The sequence below is a fragment of the Apostichopus japonicus genome, chromosome 20 (genome assembly GCF_037975245.1).
Source record: "Apostichopus japonicus isolate 1M-3 chromosome 20, ASM3797524v1, whole genome shotgun sequence".
NCBI lineage: Eukaryota > Metazoa > Echinodermata > Holothuroidea > Aspidochirotida > Stichopodidae > Apostichopus > Apostichopus japonicus.
Genome location: NC_092580.1, coordinates 3075396 through 3095386, shown reverse-complemented (window position 1 = coordinate 3095386; position 19991 = coordinate 3075396). Strand labels below are relative to the sequence as shown.

Below are 19991 nucleotides of genomic sequence, written 5' to 3'. Positions count from 1 at the left end.
ACCGTTTCTGTAGGGGAGAAACATAATTAATTCCATATACAGATAAGTCATGAGACATAACATCTTAATTGAATCCTCCCCCTTTACAATTAACATCTTCACCAATCAACCATAAAATCGTACTGTTTCGTCATCCCAAGTCGCAAACATTATCTCATTATCGCTACTGTGAGAACGCCCTGAGGGATGAGAGAGGGATTTGTGTTCGGTATTGTCAACTGCTAAACTGGAGATGAAAATAAGGCCAGTGTTGAAATACATGTGTAAATTTAGACCTGTATTCGAACAGAACTGTTCTAAGTAGATTCTAATCGACAATGCTGTATAAAGTTTCGCCAATGATTACTTCTTATTATCTCACGAGGCACATGGTGCTGCCATTCTCCTTTTGGTTAAAACGAGTCAACGCACATAACACTAGTTGGTGGCGTCGTATGCGATGTAAAAATGAAACTTTTACGGATAAGGGAAGATTACATATGAAGATGACATTTCGTGGTCAAAACGCTGATATAACCGTTGGTTTAGGAACCAATGAAAACATAATAACAGAACACGAAATATATCCAAAAAAGGTGAGGATTCAATTACCAATAAGTACTGCAGTTGAATACAAGATCATACGTAACACCTTAAGAAACTATTATCGAAATCAAGATTGGTGATAAAGGTTGAGAGATATCATCAAATGTTGTCACAAGTGTGTTATGTATATACATCGTTCCCGTCAATTTCTCAACTGTAGCTCCCCGCACACTGCACATTTCTTCAGTTTACTATATTTAATTGAGCTCTTCACGATTCTTGACGCTTTTCTAAAAACGAAGGAAGAATATGACTGAGGAAGTTTTTACCAGGTACAAACGGAACATCATACTGCACGTGATCATATTCTTAGCTGTTTACTAGTGCACGTCATGTTTATCAAGGTTACATATTTGACGTGAATGGTTCCATTGAACTAATAGTTTTGGGGAAACGGTTTGACCTTCTGGAAATTGAACAACCCCAGTAAAAGTTATGCTTTCTGATAATAACGTACACTATTGTCATTTACAGACTAGTGCTCATTTTGGTATTACCTACCATTTCAACGTTACCAGCAAGGCCATCGTGTTTCTGTTTACCAAACTGCAAGTAGAAACAAACATTCAACAACATTTGTTATATTGTCTGCAACTAAGCCCCAAGCAACATGAAGGATTTCTTCTATGCAAAATACAATAAAAATATGAGTCAAATATTTCAAGCATTTTGGCTGTTTATTTATGGATACAACTGCTAACGCACTTTTTTTGTATAAATATATCACATATATGGCTAGTTCCACTGCTGAATTGCTCCTAACGTCTTCTGTATACAATGGTCGACGTTACAATGCAAAAAAAAAAAACGTTTCCTATATCACCAAAACTATATTTAAGACCTGTCCTGGTCAGATTCAGATTCTTACTGATGCACAGTGTCAATTTATCTTGCTGCTTTCTTTCGCATGGCTTTGTTGGTAACTAATGATAAATACTTCTACAAACAAAGCAGTCCTGCACAGTTAAATGAACATCAACATTTCGACTTCGTTAAATCTAAAGCCCCGTATGAAATTTGTACAGAGACACTTATTACAATTCTTCGTAATGAAGCAATAAGCAAAATACGTACAATTTTGGAAGCATCCTTTTTCAACTACGGAAATGGAAAAGAGAAAGTAGTGCATGATAGAGCACTGTCACAATTAAGTCAAGGGTGTTGTTAGCAGCTCTTCGAGAAAGGATAAAGGAAACACTACTAACGGTTGCTTACCTTCCAGAAATGTTAGTTTATTGACATAAAGTAGAGAGATATATATATATTTAATGCTTACCAGCTGGGAACTTTCTAGGTCCTCATCTTGTTGTTTGAACTAAATATAACAAGAGATATAACAAATTTCAATGGAACAGCAAACATATAATGTGCTTGATCTTAAAATAGGTAGCGTTAGGTCAGTATCATATAGAGGCGCACCTTGTTGTTGTATAAGTATACACACATATACATAATATATATATTCATGCGTTATTGATAACTTTAGGTTGCTTCCGACTCATAACATTCCACATGGAAACTATCTCTTGTACTTCCTGTTACGTACCTTAACTTTATGAAGAATATTCTTTGGTACTGAAGTAAGCTCCTTTGAGGGAAGCATATGTGAAAACAGAAATGAAAATGAGCATGAAGGTTTAATGCACCATCGTGTAGTACAATACACACATACAGACGGAATTATTCTAAATAATCCACGACATTTATGATGATAGCAATGGCTGTAAAAGGACTAAGTTCATCCAGACATGTTGATAAATGACAATGCTTTCAGTCTAGATTGTATTTCTATACATTCAAATTAAAAATAACGCATTCAACATTCGAACTCATAAATTAAGGTGACCTAAATTCGCAGTCGTACACTAAGATAATCGTCAGTTCGTCACATGTTACATAACACTCACCAATGAAACACACTTAATTCAAAATAAACTCAAATAACATACTTACAAAACATTACAAAGGACAAATATGTTGAATGTCATCTATCGATCCCCGTTTTAAATGGACGAGACAATCCGTGTTTAGTCGAGTTAATAGAATGTATAGAGCAATGGATTAAGATTAACATGTAGGCCTGCACTAAGGAGACGACTTCTTCGTTAATTCATTCATTAAACAGTCAAATTGCAGAGATTTAACAGCTTTAAAGCGAAATATTTTGAAAACGTAGGCCTATTTGAACACCAGTAAATCTTTTTTTTTTCCTGTAAACACTAGGTTCTGCCAGCCCCTGGAAAGGCTTCCGCTCCCCTTAAAAAGAAATATATCTAAGCTCCTAGGCTATACTAAAGCCTACCAGGCTAACGTTTGCCTTTAAAGCAATTATTTTAAGCCCTTCGTTAACAAGCATTGTCGTCCACGATGGTTAGGGAATGCAAAAGACTTATTTTACTTACGAATGTTGGTAACTCGAGAATACTGTTCATTTCTCTCTCCGTCATCTTTCAGGAGAAAGTTAGAAAAATATTTCTCAAACTGACTACTCTTGATACGAATTTGCCATAAATAAATTTAGCATACATTTATGTAAGACACGTCAAACGAAGAGACACACAGCGAAGGTACCTGATCTTTTTGATCATAACTGATTCTTTTAAGAAATGAATTGATACTTACATCATGTTTGTCTATAATAATTTGCAGGAGGTCCGAACACTTCTTGCTTCCCAGCTGCAGAAAAATATGGTAAAGGAACAATGTTCATTCCGTTGATTTTTTATTTTTTTTAATGCCTTCATGAAATTTTTCTTAGCGATAATTCAACAATGAGTTTTTGCACGTTTGCTTTTCATCAGACGTAATCATGCCCTGAAGCTGTTCCTGTTTAGTTTATGAAGTAAACGATCGACTTTTATTATTTAAGTTTTGATTCAACTGATACCGTACCAATTTTTCGTCCTGTAGTTCACAGACAAGTTTGATCCACTTCTCTTTGGTCCACTATAAGAAACCAGAAGAACATAATATAAAGAAAGTTAGTTAAGGGCAATTTACATTAGGTCACGTTTATAATGTCTTTAAGCGCAATTCAACCTAACTTAAAATTTGTTTTACCGGAAACCTCAAATTAACCAATAAAGTAAAACAAAAAACCAAATCATCGAGGATATGTTGACTTTAAATAATATCTTATTAAATGTTAACCCATGGAATGAGGAAAATCATTACACTTATCGTCACGTGGCACGAAGTGTACTCACTGCGTCATAGGACTGCGTCATAATTAAAAAATCACTGAAGAAAGTGATGTTTAATAGATGAATTAGAAACGTTAATAATATTATGGGACTATACATTTTCCAGATGAGCGGAAATTTCCCGCTAAAACCGGTTAAGTATATTGGTTCTCCCGTAGCAAACAAACAACGTCAAACTTACTCCGAAAGTAGTGTTTGATATGAAATCCTTCACTTGAAGATACAAAGAATCCCTATCAACCTGTAAGAGAATATGAAACACCGTTATATAGTTATAGTTTAGTCTAAGATTAACGTATCGCGCGAAGGTTATGAGTGTCGATTAATCACATAATCTAATTAAAAAATCGGAAGTTTATTTATATATATTTGTTCATTATTTTCAAGGACAAACTACGGGAATGAACTGCACTCATACATGATTAACAATTACAAATTACGTATAGTTTCATTATAACTGACAACAAATGAAGGTTTAAACGTGTACGCAAGGGGCTTCCATTCGCAAAATGTGTCCCACAGAAAATATCAATTATATTTCTCAATATCCTAAAAAAAGCAGCAAAAGGCACATATTCATTGTGATCCATTCCACATTTTCAATAACGTAAAAAAAAAAAAAAAACGATTGCAGGCACAATACAATTGAAACACGTTATTTCACACCAAAGGGCTTACCATGCCTTCTCTTCTGCAAAGTTTTAATTCATCAACCCATTGGTTGAGATTAATCTATTGTAGAGGGGAAAGAACACTTTGGTTTTGAAAGAGTGGCCACCATGTAGCAAGGATATGTAAAGGTTATAGGAATGTCTGTTAAAGTGACATACAAGATTGAAGACGTACGACAATTCTAAGTTACAATAACAGTAAACAGAGTGACATTCTTATTCATCAATGAATTATTGCACCGTCCGGCTATCCTACATCTACAAAAGCCTACTGGAATTATACGAATATGCGATTAAGTGGACTATACCTAGACAAGTAATACGGGTCAATATGTGACACTATTTAGAACATCTTTCGGATGTTGATATGAAATCAAAAGTAACCTATGGACTTATTTTCCATATGATCTCTTATGGAACGCTCGTTATTTCTTTATATTCTCTTTCATACGTGTAAACATAATGTTATGACTATAGATGCCACTGCTGCCACGCTAAGAATTGTTGCTTTACAGATTTAAGAGATAATTATAGCAATATGATCGAATGAAACTCTTTGAATTTATACCAAACTTCTGCAGTAGTGGCTTTTGTATTATGTATTAGCAAATTGAAGTATTCATATCCATCAATACCGTAAGTCTACAGCTCTTTATTACCTTTTTATCTTGAAGAAGAGACTTCATTTGCAGAAGAAAATATGTTTCTTTGTCCTATTATGCAAGAAAAATATGATGTAATTTAGTGTATAAGGTTTTCTGTGTAACGTTTATAGCGTAAATATCTTTACATAAACTAAATATATATAGTTATAATAGCGATCATTTACTTCGTTGTGGGGTATGTCGCTTTAAGTTAATGGTTTCCTCTTGTCGGTTTTAATCAGATATGTCAAATGTTATTCAAAAGCTGGAATTAGCTAATGCGATGTCTTTTTCATGGAGTCTATTTTACTGACCGTTAAGAACTAACCGCTTTATTTACAAAGCGTTCTTGGTTCTCTTTTGGTCGCAGTTCTCTCAAGGTGTGCTAGCGTTTTAATATAATGCAGTAAACGCCGATGACGCATTTACCGCAAAATCTTCCACGGCGATTGGGATAGATTCCGTAATGTCGTGATAATGATTTTTTGTTGAAGTATAGGAAATAATTTATTATTTATTTTTTATTTTCAACATATGTTGATGAAAGGTAACATCACACCTTGTTGCCTGAGAAAATCCGGGCACCTTTTCAGCTAGTAGATTCATAACACCCTGAATATCGGCTGTTCAGTGAACTGTTGACGGTGTTTTTTAGGTAGTTTTCCCTTTTTGTCCCTGCCCGTACACTTTCATATCAATACCAAGTTATTGAGAACTTTTTGAGTGAATGGATTAAGCCGCCTTTTGTCATAAAATAAAGACACTTCCAAATCGGTCAACACTCAAGCTCCGATTAGTTCCATGTGTTATGGAACTCAAAATTAACAGCTATAAATCGGGTTTCCAGTGCTATGAATTAAGCTGCAATTAACACTTACCAAATGATTATCCAAGCTGTGGTGTAATATTGATAATACATTTTCTCCTGTCAGCTGCATATTGGAAAAGAAATTCAGAGGTTATTCATACGGGTTTACGTTCTACTACGTGCTGGGTTTCGTATTGAAAACTATAGTTGGTCTCATTCTTAACTTTTGCAATTTTACAATTTCATATCACATCGATCACATGAATAGATGGGTGAATGGATATGTGGATTTACATTTTGTTATTATGTTTCGGTGGTGTCCCTTTCCCCGTGAATGTGAACATAGAGAACCATGCGATTAAGTAACCCAGAAATTACTCCACCAGAAATGTTTCAAATATATAGATAATATTTTAGACAGAGGCTCATCATTATTACTTACCCAACCGTCTTTACAACATGTGTTCATAGACCTGTGGTAGTCAGCGTTAGTTATCTAGAAGAATAAATTGATACTATGCACATTAAACAAACTACATTTGAGTACACATACAATTAACGCAGCATTCAGTTCTATTGCATTGCAATGTTTTGAGAAAATGAACGAGCAGCAGAGCAGTGGGATAAATATATAGCATATACTCTTTTCACTTAATGTAAACATTTAATGTTATTTTCTAGAAAAATCAGGTCGACTATTTAAATGGAAATTATACATTTTTATACATGACCTAAATTCAGGAAAGTTCGAACAACTCTTCTGACTGTTGATATCTTATTTATTATAAATGTATTGGCAACTATCCTGTAATTGGGGCTCGCCGCACAAATAGATTACCTATTTACTAAAACGCATTCCTGATGTCCTACTTAAATGTCGTGTCATAAATGTTTTTCAGAGAATAATTATAATAATTTTCAATAATTTAATATTTTACCTGGTTACTCTTTAGACTATTTTTCAAAATATCCACACACGTACTTGCATCAATCTGTCATATAGAAAGAAAAATAATTATTTTGATAGAGAAAGTTCTTCCATTTTCACTCTTTGTTTAACTTCTCTTCATCTCATATCCCTTGTTTGTATTTGTAACAATATTTTTGTAACAAACCCTCACATATGATTTTTTTTTATTAAACAGAATCATCCTCAGAAACTTTGTAAGAAAGTAATGGATTGAGATGTTGATCTTCAATCTTTCACGCCACTTTAAAAAAAACAAAAACAAAAACAAAACAACAACTTACAGTTGTGTTTTGCACGCTGAAATACAATGCTCTTAAAAATATCTCTGATAGTTCCTGTGAAGAAAAGTGAAAGCATTTATGCTATATAGACCATGTTACAAATAAGAAGAAAGCATTTCACGTTTTAAAATCCTGTTACCGACCTTTTTAACAATTCTAACGTCTGCTTCTATTTAAAAGGGTGTGAAACTTAAAATTGCTTATTTCAGCGGTTGAAATCAATACATTCTTATTGTACACTGCCGATTAATGGCCAGTATATTACATACATTGGTTGGTGAACAGTGTTACAATTTAGATATTGACACAACCCAATAAAGTAACTGCTAAGAGGTTTGCCATTTTTCACATCGACGTTTCATCTGCTGAGTTGTAGTATGTAAAAGAGCAATATTATCACCAACTATTCACTAACAAATAAGCTGAACATTGGCATTGAACCTTGTGTGGGGCCGGGTACATGGCCCACGTATTTTTTGCAAAGCGTGAAATGGCCATTTTCATAAAAAAAACTTTTCTTTTAAAGGAAGATATACCATACTCTACTTTTAGTAATATTAAAACTTGCGTTTCTTTGTTTAAAAAAAATACAAGTTCCCATGTGTTAAGTGCAACAAATAAAATATTCCCTTCTGTCGGGAGGTGTTGAGTCACCGTTGTGGTGACTACTATTGCCCCTCACAGTACGTGCCCAGCTCCGATTTATTTTCTTCAAGCTCTACAAGCCACCTTCCAGACAAACCTTATTATTTCTTTACGCACTTGTCTGCACTGTTTAAGAATACAAATGTTCTTCTTCCAGCTCTTATATTCAAACGGTTGTTGTGGTTTCTTGTTCACACACACACAACAACAAATAACGCAAATAAATATCAAATCGAAGTGGTTACCTGGCCATTTGATAAATCGTTCAAAACTTCATCTGTAAAGATACTATTCTTTGCCTGAAATGATTAAAATAATCAATGTAATATTTTCAGATCAAGGACGAAATATAAGTGATTTATAACCTTCTATATAATATTTCGTCGGACACACAAAACACATGCTACAAGTTTACAAAGAATTAGAAACTGTTTGACTGTTTGTTGTAATACTTTTTCGATAAAGATAAATATTTACCGTAGATGTTGCTGTCTGCACGATAGCTTTGAACAGGGGAGATAATTTATTCTTACTACGATCCTGTGAAAGAATCGCAATGTAGTTTGATGAAGTTCTTTTGACATATATACATTAAACTAGAACATATTTAAATGAAAAATTATTTCTATCACAATAAACAGTTATTGGCGAATTACCATTCTTACAAATGAATATGTTTAAAAAGACAAGTGAAATATCATTAAGTTACATGACAACATTTCGTCCCGTAGTGTGCAACAAAGCCGATTGGTTTTACAATCAACTATAGAATTCTTTGTATAGCCTTAATGAAAGAATAAGCATGATAATACTTACTCCTTGAAATTTGTTGTGGATAGATTGCAAGAAGTAGGGATAAGGAATCTGTAGAAGAAGACATAGTCACGATAGTCAAATTAGTTTCAAAGGAATGTTTGTAACTAGTAAAAACACCGATTACAATCCAGCATTCTGAGCTAGTTTGGATTCCAATTTTGAAGAAAGAATAGCCGATTATAGTTTTGACCACGTGTTGTTCACCAAATTACTCCAGGTTATGAATTCCATCAATTTATATCATGCCATTCAAAAAACACTATAATGCATCGTGCAACCTGATTTCATATTCATTTAGGGTGTGAGTTCACTCATGTTTACCTTCTCACGTATCAAAATGTTATCAGCATGTTGAATTTATAGATTGCGTGACAATACAACGTAAACAGATATTAATTCGCTGTAGTTGAAAACATAGTAAGTTTTATAGTAACGTTTGAACCTACTTTATTTCCAATTCCTCTATAACCAATAATCGGCATAACGAATTCGCTCCCTATCTGTAGATTATAAAAAATAACATTACAAATGCGTTACCCCTGTTTGTTTATCGGCGACGATACTATTAGCATAAATCTCCATCCATCATTGTGATCCGTTTCTGTTTCTATATTGAGAATAATACTTTCAGAAAGACTTTTCGTTTGAGTTCTTACTGTTTCATAGATAGGTATTACTGGTTATTTCGTCTTGTTGTATAGATGGCACAACTTGATAGCTAATTTATTCGTATAAACATCTAAATAAATAAAATGATAAATAAGTTACAGTCTTCAAGACTTTGAACAAGATATAAGATGATAAAATCTTACCTCATGTGTAATGAAATAGTGTATTGTTGCATCTGCCAGGTCTCTACCCGATTGCTGATGAAACAAACGATGTAATGTCAATGCATATGGAAACGGCACGCACAACAATTTATGGGGTGATTACTGCAATCATGAATTATAGTTAAGTTATCTAGGGACCTTTTCAAAACGTTTAACTTGATCAAATGTAATGGAGCGTAACTTTATGCAGCTTTATGATTATTTATCTTTTAAGAATTTTCTTGTTACCTGAATTTCGGGTTTCAAGGGCCTACTTATCTGCGCATACTGTTTATCGTCAATCTGTATAGTTTCAGAAAACAAATGAGATTACTCGATTGCATAAGACAGCACATGAAACATTGCACAACCGTTGTAAACTATAAACAAATTGTACAATTAGCAATAAAAGATAAAGAAATAGATGACAAGTCTTTTTTTGGTACCCTTTATCAACAAAATGCCGATATGTAAAGAATAGTGCTCAATAAAAAGTTACTCAAATCAATAACAGCTGCTTAAATGGTAGATAACATACCTAAATACATTGTGCGCCTTAATTTATCTTCAATTTCAGCTTTTTTCAAAGTTCTTATGCTGGGAAAATGCTGCCAATTTACCTGTTTAAGTGCATATGCTATCCCAAGTCCTTGTAAAGCCAATTTAACAGATTGCTGTTCAATAAAGAAAAATAACAATTAAACGTTAAACAAGGGCAAGTTTAGTTGACTGATATTGTTTAATCATTAAAGTAACAGTGATCTGATAATTATCTTTAGCTTCGGAAACCATGAGCTTGTATTACAACATGTATAGTTTAATTTGGTATACATCTTTCAAGTAACACTAAGGAAATAGTTTTCGCAATCTAATTTTCACGACCGATTTCGCCTCAAATCACACTTCAGCCAAGGCAAATAAATACCAAGTCCTTTCATCTTGACACAGATGTAATATACTTCCATCCTTTTCTGTTCTATGTTTATTGTTCTATTATTCTATACATCGCGGCAAATATATGATTTTTTTTTTGCTAGTGTTGTTCAACAGGCAATAAACACAACAATAAGACCTTTGTGCGTTTCATGTGTGCTTTGTAATCACTTAAGGGAAATCTTCTTAAAACACGGATAAAAATTAACTATGAAAGGTAATGCAAATTGTGATTCAGAAGAAAAAAAATATTTCAAGTATTTTGCCGCGTTGAAATCAATGCAATCGCCTTTCTCTTATCACCTTTTCCACTGTAATTTTGACCAAGTCCAAACTTTCCTCTGAAGTTATCTGAAAGAGAATATCATAATATGTATCAAAAGTAGATATTCCAAAAGTATACAAAGCAAGAATTGAATGCAATATACTGAACAGTAAACTTAATTTACAGTTTGTAGATTGGTGGTATCCTATAGGACAGTTCTCATGGAATACTTATTTACTTTAGAGATTAAAGCAAAAACTCACCCAATCATTCTTTTTGCAGGTAGCGAAGAACTTCATAATCGCAGTAATCGTGTCCTGAATGAAAGTAAATGAGATTAAAAGGAAATACATAAGTACACAGTCCTTTTTTGTTTAACTCTTTTCAAAACAATCATTTTGGTTTACAATTCGTATTTTCTTCAACGTGGCAATAGAAGTGATTCAAAGTGAAGTGGTTTTGTCAAACAAATATGTATTGAAACAGCCTCTGGTGTTTGAACAGCAGAAAATGTCTTGTTTCATTTCCATCAAATCATATCATACACATTTAACTCGTTATCCGAATCACCATTGTAAAAAAAAATAGCCCCGATTACAGACGTTATTTGTATATTTACCTCGGTCATTTTCATCTTATCTGGAATATATCTTTTCAAATAAATACAAAGCGATTCCTGTTGGTTATAATGAGAAAATCATAAACGGTAATTTCATTTTCATCCTTTACAACTATACTATAATTTACTAGACATATATATCTCATCATATTTCACAAAATAAATTATTGTACATTAATTAAATGGATTGTATTAGTCTTCGTGGTTACTTTTTACTAGCTGTTTAACAGGAACAACTGACCCTAATGGTGTGTTTTGACTTAATATACTACTTACGTTGCGTGAATCAAGTATACCTCTCCAAAGATCATACATTTTCTTTGATGGCTACAAAGAGAAGTATAAATTATTGACGGAATTTAGAAACAAGTACAATTGCAACAAGTATAATGTAACTTCGGTACGGTTATTTCTTGATATACTTTGAATGAAATTGAAATGTTAAATGGGTACGAGAATCATTCATATCCTTTCAGTTATTTAATATATAAATATAATAAATATTCTATCCATATTCTGTGCAGTTTTATCATGTTCGAGAAACCATCGATATAGAACAGTATTACAGTAGCATTACGCTACATAATAAGCTGTATACTAAGAGTAAAACCTTTTGTTGAGAATACGATATGTCGTAATACGATAATGAAGACACATAATTTTAAGATACTGGGTCATACCAACAAACATGTTAGCTTTGGGTTTTCCGGCTAAATAAATATAGCAGTATGCATAACATCGCGTGTAAATATTTCATTGTGACTATAAGTACTAGAAATCAAAATGCTACTACTTTTAGCTCGTCTAGCCCAACCCCGAGGGTAGAAGTTATTACCTCATTTATAAATGATTCCACGAGTTCGTCGAGATTGGTAGTCTGAGCGAAGAAGAACAAATCGTATGATTATAAAGTGACTAGAAAGTAATAAATATAACACGTTCATTTGGTACATGCATTTTTGCAATTCTCGACTATTCAATCGAGACACCCCTACCCCACAAAAAACTACAAAATAAAAAAATCTAAATTAAATCGTTAAGAAGGATTTGCTACCTGTGGTGCCTCCACTGGTGTAGAATCTTCCTCCTGTGTTGATTGATTGCTTTCAACTTCAACTTGAGGAGCCTAAAACACATATGACATATGATTAATTGGTTTTAAACACCGTTAATAATGCGATTATATCAAATACAACACGGAATTATCGTTATAGGGCTATACTCCATTTATTTCAAGTGTTATCCTTTAAATATTCATAGCAAATTGTAGCTACTGTTACCTCTGGTGAATCCCCTGGTAAATATGTCTCTTTTTCTGTTGATTCATTCTTCGGAGTCTGTGACTCCTGTAAATCAAAGTGTTAAAAATTATGTGATTTCAGGAGCAGCAAAGAATTCATCAAGTCATACTTTATCATTGGTAAGTTTTAATACAATATTTATTGATGTAATATAGTGTACCTGTGGCATTCCGTTTTGGGTAGATTTGTCTTCCTCTTTGGGTTGATTAATTTGAGTTTGTTGATCCTGTATATCAGATTATAATATACAACATAATTAAAAATTAGGGTAACCATATAATGGTGGCAACCAGTGTCATGTTTTCCACCGTATTGATGAATTATACCACGGAACAGGAATTATTCAATTACATGAATTTGATATATAAGAAGGATATTTTAACTACTAGCATACAGAAACAAATATACAATTTTGAACAGATACAAGTAAAGCAATTAAATAACTGAAGAAAGAATAATGAAAATAATAATGAAGTAAGGGCATAATCAGAAGTTTTCTATTCGAAAATCCACGGTTGATTCATTCTTTAGAATTTTTGAAAGACTGTGATTCCAGAAAGCAGTAAAAAATGTCGCAACGTACATTTAACGGTCCTCAACACCCTTTTCAAATACATTGGCTGCTTGGCTTTGTTTCATTACCAACATCAACCTGAAGTAAAACTTATCATGTTATACTCAGTTTTGGTCAAGTTTCCAGTTTTTCCTTACAATATTTTACATTAATTTAATGCAACTGTATAGTGTACCTGTGGCGCACTTTCTTGTGTAGCTTCTTCTGCCTATTTGCATACATAATTTACAAACAGAAAGAAGGTTAGAAGAAGTAATAATATAGGAAATAAAGAATTGTAAGAAAGAAAAATTTAAGAGCAAATAAAGTAAGGACAGTAACAGATAATTCTGAACGAATTTTAACAAGAGAAACATGTGGACAAGAATCCAACAAAATTAACATTGACAAATTAGAACTGTGCCTTGTGAATATTTTCATTACATCGTCAATCAAATTCTAACCTTTGATATCTGAGGTACATCTGCTAGTGTAGATTCCTCTCCCTCGTTCGGTTGATTGCCTGAAAGTTTTGAATCCTATAAATAAGTTCATAAAATGCAAATGAAGACAGAGGTGATAACGTGGTGTAGTTATTCATTGTGTTATCTCAACCTGTGTTACAAGTTCAGCATGAAAAGTTATCTTTGTGAATGCGAAATTCAGACACAACAAGCAATATTAGACAAGTTTTATAGTCGAGCTTAACTAGCCCCAAATCCTTCAGGGTTGTACCGGTATTGGATAAATTACACAAATTATATCTATACTTGCTATTCTGTTTAATGAATATCAATGAATATTAGTGTCGTAAATATAGACATGAAGTTTGTTGCATTAGTTATCGACCTTTTCTAACAGTAATTCAAACTTTTATCGTTACCTTATGTGGATGATCATGGGTAAATTCCTTTCCGTCTTCTTTCGATTTTCCATTCATATCCTGTGATTCCAACAGGCAGATCATAGTTATGTAACATTTGTTCTAACGATTTTATAGTCAGCTAGGTTAATCAATCGTTGTGATCACCATTCAAATGACCGAAAGAATCCAATTTCTTTTAGCTCTAGCTATATCTGTGATCTAATTGATGGTTACTTAATCGCCAACGAAAACAAGGGTATTAAACATTGTATTAGGAACAAACGCAGATCACAACGCAGATTCGATATTAGGTTGAACTTAAATTGTTACAACCATTTTTACATACTGTAAAAACGATCGATATGATGCAAAAAAAGTCTGCAAAGCTCCTTCTCAGTAAAAGTACGTTTCAGTTAGCTGCCGAAGTATCCTTTTATGCGGGTACACATTACATAGTTGGTCATAAAACGAAAAAAAAAGTAATACCCACGTAAGTTCCACCAAAATCCCACTTAATTTAACAAAGTGATTTCGATAGCCACAATAGCCAATAATGAATGAAGAAAAGCCTAATTAAAAATATTTAATGTGAAGTAGCACGTACGTCTTGCAATAACGGCTGATGAGACAAAGGATCATCCCCAGTAACCTCGTTCGAATCCTGATGAACCTTCTACATTAAGAAAAAGGAAAACGAGATGTATATATATATATATATATATATAAATATATATATATATATATATATATATATTTATATATATATATATATATATATATATATATATATATATATATAAAACGAGATGTATATATATATATATATATATATATGATGCTTTAACTTTTCTTTTCCGCTCATTGATCCCATCTGAGCTCCTTTGTTGAAGACGATTCCTCGTTTTGATGTTTGGTAAAGAAATATACACTTACGTACATGCTACAAATATGGTCGACTAGTACTGTAGGAGAGATGTAAGATACCAATGAAAAAAAGGAAACCGATTACGAAATAATATTCACGTTTGAAAGAGCAAACAAAAGTTTGACTGAACGGTCCAAACCAGTGACTAGATGATTACAAATATTGTGCTCTACCCATTGAGTAGGGGCTCAGTGACCGCTCCCTGAAATGAGTCGGTAACGACCCCTATGTAGACATATCATTGCTGGAGGTAAGAAGTAAAAGTATTCTACGAGAGCAATTCATTGCGCACAGCTTATCTTTATGTAAGCTAGAAATTAATTAACTTAAATGATGTGTGGTACAACTCTATAGTAAATTGGGAAACAATTAATTAGTGAAAAGTGCATAGAAATAGAAGAGCAAAGCAAATCTACCTTCTCCTGAGCCCCATCGGTTTGGTCAGTATTTAATGCCGTGCCTTCCTCGCTGTCGTGTTTCTGGCTTGAACATCTCGCACTGACCTTTGATAAGTGACCTTCGTTAAGACGTAACGTTAATTGAGTTATCAGTATAGTGTTGGCTGTACTTTATTTAAGCATTTCATTGCATTTAGTTTGATGTACCTTACAGTTTAAATACCTTATTCAACCAATTGGTGTAAGGGATGGAGTTTGTGTACATGTGGAAACGTATGTTTTCACTTCAAATCAAATGACACATTTTCGCACTGACACTCCTTTATTGCACATGGAAATAAAATCAGTGTTTCCATATTTACGAGCAATACTCAATAACAAAACTATGCAACAATGTTACCACAGAGAGCCTTTCTTGTAATGGTCAAAGAGCAAAAGTAAAAACATGTGCTTGACATTTATTTTTAATATTCTCTATTGTATTGAACTAAAAGCCCAATAGGATGAATAAGATCTATAACTATGATTTTCACCAAGAAATTCCGTCAATTAATTACTCTCTAATACTCACATAATTATTACGTCTAGTCACACGCATTTGAAATCAATGAGCCTTACCTTTCGTGTACATATACGTGAAGATTACTGCAGCGCATACTATCAAAACAAAACCAACAGTAAGAACAGCCACGAGCGCTCCATGCCCTCCACCGGAGCAGGTAGATTTATCTTTTAAAGATAGAACAAAATGGAATCTAAGTCTGAAAACCTATTTCCTGACCAACCTCATCATCTTAGATTAATATTATTGATTTCTTCATTAATATATTAATTTTAACCATGGTGATTGAAATTCTTAAATGATCAATATCGATTTAGGATATTAAAGTTTTGTTACTAATTACTCCAGAGCCGCTGCGGACATTGTGATTATACATTATCTCCTCAATAATGCTATTGAAACTATAACACTTAACTGACACTATAATTTAATAATATAACATAATTTGATAATTTTTACTTATAGCTAAATGTTGTTTTAAAAAAATAATATGATTGATATTAGCATCTGTATAATGTATGTTGAAACAGTTGTATATCATACAATAGAGCAAATCAAAAAGTGAAATCATTGATATGTTTATTAAATACAGTTTCCGTGCAGAAAAATGCTGTCAATTGTTATGAAATAAGAACTAACTGAGGATGAATATGTTATACTTACCGATCTGTAAAACCACCTGAGATGCTAAGATGTATTCTTGGAGTTCATTATCACTCGGAAGGCACGTTACCTTAACCAGGTCAACGCATTCTTGAATTTCATATGCTGCTGATAAATGCGTGCTTGATGTCACAGAATCATAATCCTTTTGTATAGTATTGCTTTCTTCCGAGAACTCTATATCTCCTGCTGAACGTTCGTTTGCTTTCATTATTAGCGAAACTGGAGGTTTGACGCCGAACACAGAACATTTTATTCTTCCTCGACTTGGAATGCTTTTGGAACAGTTTTCGAAACTCTCACATCCATAAATGACAGTGCTGGAAGCCTTAGGAATTACTGAAAATGAAGTATTGTGTTGAAGATAAATTTAGACCAAAATTTATATCTACTGTCATAATGTTAATAATTGACCTGATTACTTAAAGCCGGTTGGTGTTTACATTATCTCTGCAGAGTATGTAAAGCGCTAAAACGATGTATTAAATTTTGCAAGGGTTTATCTTAAAAACACACATAAATATATCGTTTACTGTACAATAACACGATGCTCTCGTTAAAGGAATGTTTCCTAACCCAAATTGAGATATGCTGTGCATATTTACCCATCACTGTAACATTGGTTACGTGTCGTTCGGCGGATTTTCCGTTGCCATATATACATTCCAATGATGTATCTTGATTTCTATTGAGCGCTGTTAATGAAACCAATCCTTTTGTGGGGAAGACACAAATAGATTGACCGAAGCATTCATCACTTTGACTTGATGGATTGAGACGCATCCATACTTCTTCGCGTCTGTCCGCCATTGTAATCTTTGCATATGCTAAAGGGTAAGACATATTCGGACAAAAAAGTTCAACTGTGTCTCCTTCCATAACATATTTCTGTTCCATCTTCCCATTCCCATAAGGAACATTTCCATTTATTAAAATAGAAACATTAGTTTTATCCTTCAATGCATGTCCAGAAACTGAGCATATGAAGTATTGTAATGAAAACGAATTCTTATCAAGGCTTAAAACAGACTGAGTGGTGTATAGAGAAGTCGTTTTATTCAATGTTCGGGTGTAGTTGTCTGGTGTGTTGACCTTATGTGGACCATCTGGACTAATCCTAAACCATGTAATATCTACGGCGGGTCTTGCATCTTTCGCTATGCAGAGAACAATATCGGCCAATTCATCTTTGAGTACATGGTCACATGCTTTTGATGATTTGGAGGAATCACAGTGTTGGATAACAATATCTTTCGGATGTGCTGGAAAATAGTACGAAAGTAAGAAAGAGTGAGTCATATATTCCAACTAGCCCTAGACATCAGCAGTTGTTTAATTTTCTGTTGGTAGTCGCATCATATCTAATTGATTATCTACATGAAAAACTGATAATAACATAGAAAATCGAGACTCCAAATGTCAAATACACAACGTGAACATTATTCATTCATTATATCTTCGAAAAATTGACTCGGATGACATAAAACTAGACAAGCAAATGACGTACCTATGACATATATTTGTAATTCCTGACGCGTTCCCCGACCGTCTACGCCTAAGACCGATATTGTATAGTTGCCTTCGTGTTTAATGTCAACTTCTGTAATGATCATGGTACCATTTGCTTCTATATCAAATTCTCCAGAGGTGAAGCCGCTACCAGATTTCTTTTGACCGTCAATTCGTAAAAACGACTCATCAGAACCATATCGATACCACCGTACAGTGTGAAACGAAATGTCATACGTACAGGAAACGGCAGCACGTTCGTGAAGAACAACTTTATATGTATCCTGGCAGATGACTTCCGATTTCACACATTGAGCTTTAGAAAGATGAAAACATATAGAAAGTATGTGTGGAGTGTTATGTTTTTCTAAATGAGTATGGGTTCACACTATTTTATCAACTCCCAATATTGGCCGTGCATAATTGTGCGATATTGTTGATATTTTAAAAAGTATTTTATAAACTTATCTACGACATTGAAACACCGAAACCATATCTGTTTAACTGACATATACGCCTTAGATTACAACTTGTTTTCAGACTTGGAAAATACTAATTATGAGAAACACGTTAATTTAGGAATTTGCGTTAAAGTTTCTAATTTAAGAACGGAGCGTAAGGAATTGTTTTTCATATTGATGATACCAACCTGCTACTAGTATTTGGAGAATCACACACAGATGTGATAGCTTCATTGTAATGTTCGGGTGATAACCGTCTGTTATTAAAATGAGAAAAGTTTAAGAGAACCATGCAATAGCATATCTGGATTAACACAATACTAATTAAGGAAGCAGGGACGGATCAGTGGTTTCATACAGCGTGGGAAGTGGCCCCTCGTTGCAGCCGACTCCGGGGTAGGTTTATGGCATCCTAGCCCAGAATGTTTCTATATGTCAAATGGTACATGATGAGATATAGTTATTCTAAGTTCAATTTCTATTAATAGGTATAGGTTATGCTAATAACTACTGAAATTTATATGAGATTGTAAAAGGTGGTGGTGATTTGGGGTGAGGATGTAAACCCCAACACGCAGTGCATCCGCGCCTCAAATGTAACATACTGTATAATTTAGCATGACTATAAACAACTACTTAAGCCCAGAATACATGTTTGTTAATATACATATTGTACCAACTGTTTGGAAATGATCATCAAAATGCCACGAAAAATAATGAAGGACCAATTTGCATAGATAAATCTTAACACTATTTTACGAAAACCGTACAGTACTATCATAAGTCTACATACCTTCACCGTTCATGCAAACGTTCCCTGTAAAGCCGTCGATAGAATAACGTTGGGATCCACTTAGCATAAGTCAACGAAATCTGAGTTTCACGATACGTTCCTGTTTACACTCAAAGTATGAGTTTCACAATGGTTGATACAACACTCAGTATTCTTTGTGTTATAAACGTAAATGCTGTTCCAAAGGTTAGTAGTCAACCTTTGCTTCAGATGATTGTTCGAAAATATGTTAAAGACTATATCATGTTATATCAATAACCAAACAAACAAAAGATAAGACAAAAACGAAACTCAATTTGGACTATAACAGGTTCAGAAAATGCTGAATATTTCATTCCCGTGGTGGTTTAGTAGAGATATGGTAAAATAAAAATGAAATAAATGGTTTAATTACTTTTCTATTTTTATTATTTTCCCTGCCAAATCAATGCTACATACATCGGTATATATATGAAAAAGAAAACAAAAACAGCGACATTCATCTTTCTAAACACGTCCTTTCAGTGAACTGTGAAAATACTGCAGATTAGATTCAAACCTAATTTTTTTTATATCTTATTTTACAATTTCCCTGCCAAATCAATGTAATCTTATCGGTTTGTACAACTAAACAAGAATTTATGTAAAAGATATGTATTTAAAAATAAGAGTAAACTGGGAGACGATTGCTGATTAGATTCAAAGCTGTTAACACAGGAGGCTTTGGTCA

At 33.5% G+C, this 19991-nt stretch overlaps 1 protein-coding gene across 4 annotated transcripts; it reads right to left on the bottom strand.

The window, feature by feature from the left end:
• Positions 1-212: 212 nt before the first annotated feature.
• Positions 213-19726, bottom strand: LOC139961812 (uncharacterized). 4 transcript variants are annotated; one of them, XM_071961353.1, is made up of 40 exons: positions 19283-19726; positions 18678-18746; positions 18027-18344; positions 17125-17781; positions 16520-16858; positions 15913-16023; positions 15313-15413; positions 14576-14644; positions 13990-14049; positions 13571-13645; positions 13303-13335; positions 12714-12779; positions 12533-12598; positions 12307-12378; positions 12088-12129; positions 11529-11579; positions 11253-11309; positions 10897-10950; positions 10672-10719; positions 10056-10109; positions 9685-9738; positions 9436-9489; positions 9070-9123; positions 8624-8671; positions 8285-8347; positions 8053-8106; positions 7163-7216; positions 6850-6903; positions 6354-6407; positions 5982-6035; positions 5119-5172; positions 4467-4520; positions 3970-4029; positions 3478-3531; positions 3208-3261; positions 2988-3032; positions 2132-2173; positions 1862-1900; positions 1087-1131; positions 213-815 (listed from the first exon to the last, which is right to left on the bottom strand). In XM_071961353.1, exons 1-40 carry the CDS (start codon positions 19347-19349, stop codon positions 783-785), a joined length of 3432 nt encoding a protein of 1143 aa, XP_071817454.1. In that variant the 5' UTR covers positions 19350-19726; the 3' UTR covers positions 213-782. The 4 variants fall into 4 exon arrangements, with proteins under 4 accessions (XP_071817454.1, XP_071817455.1, XP_071817456.1 ...); XM_071961354.1 differs by lacking the exon at positions 13303-13335; XM_071961355.1 differs by lacking the exon at positions 13990-14049.
• Between the last annotated feature and the right edge of the window lie 265 nt (positions 19727-19991).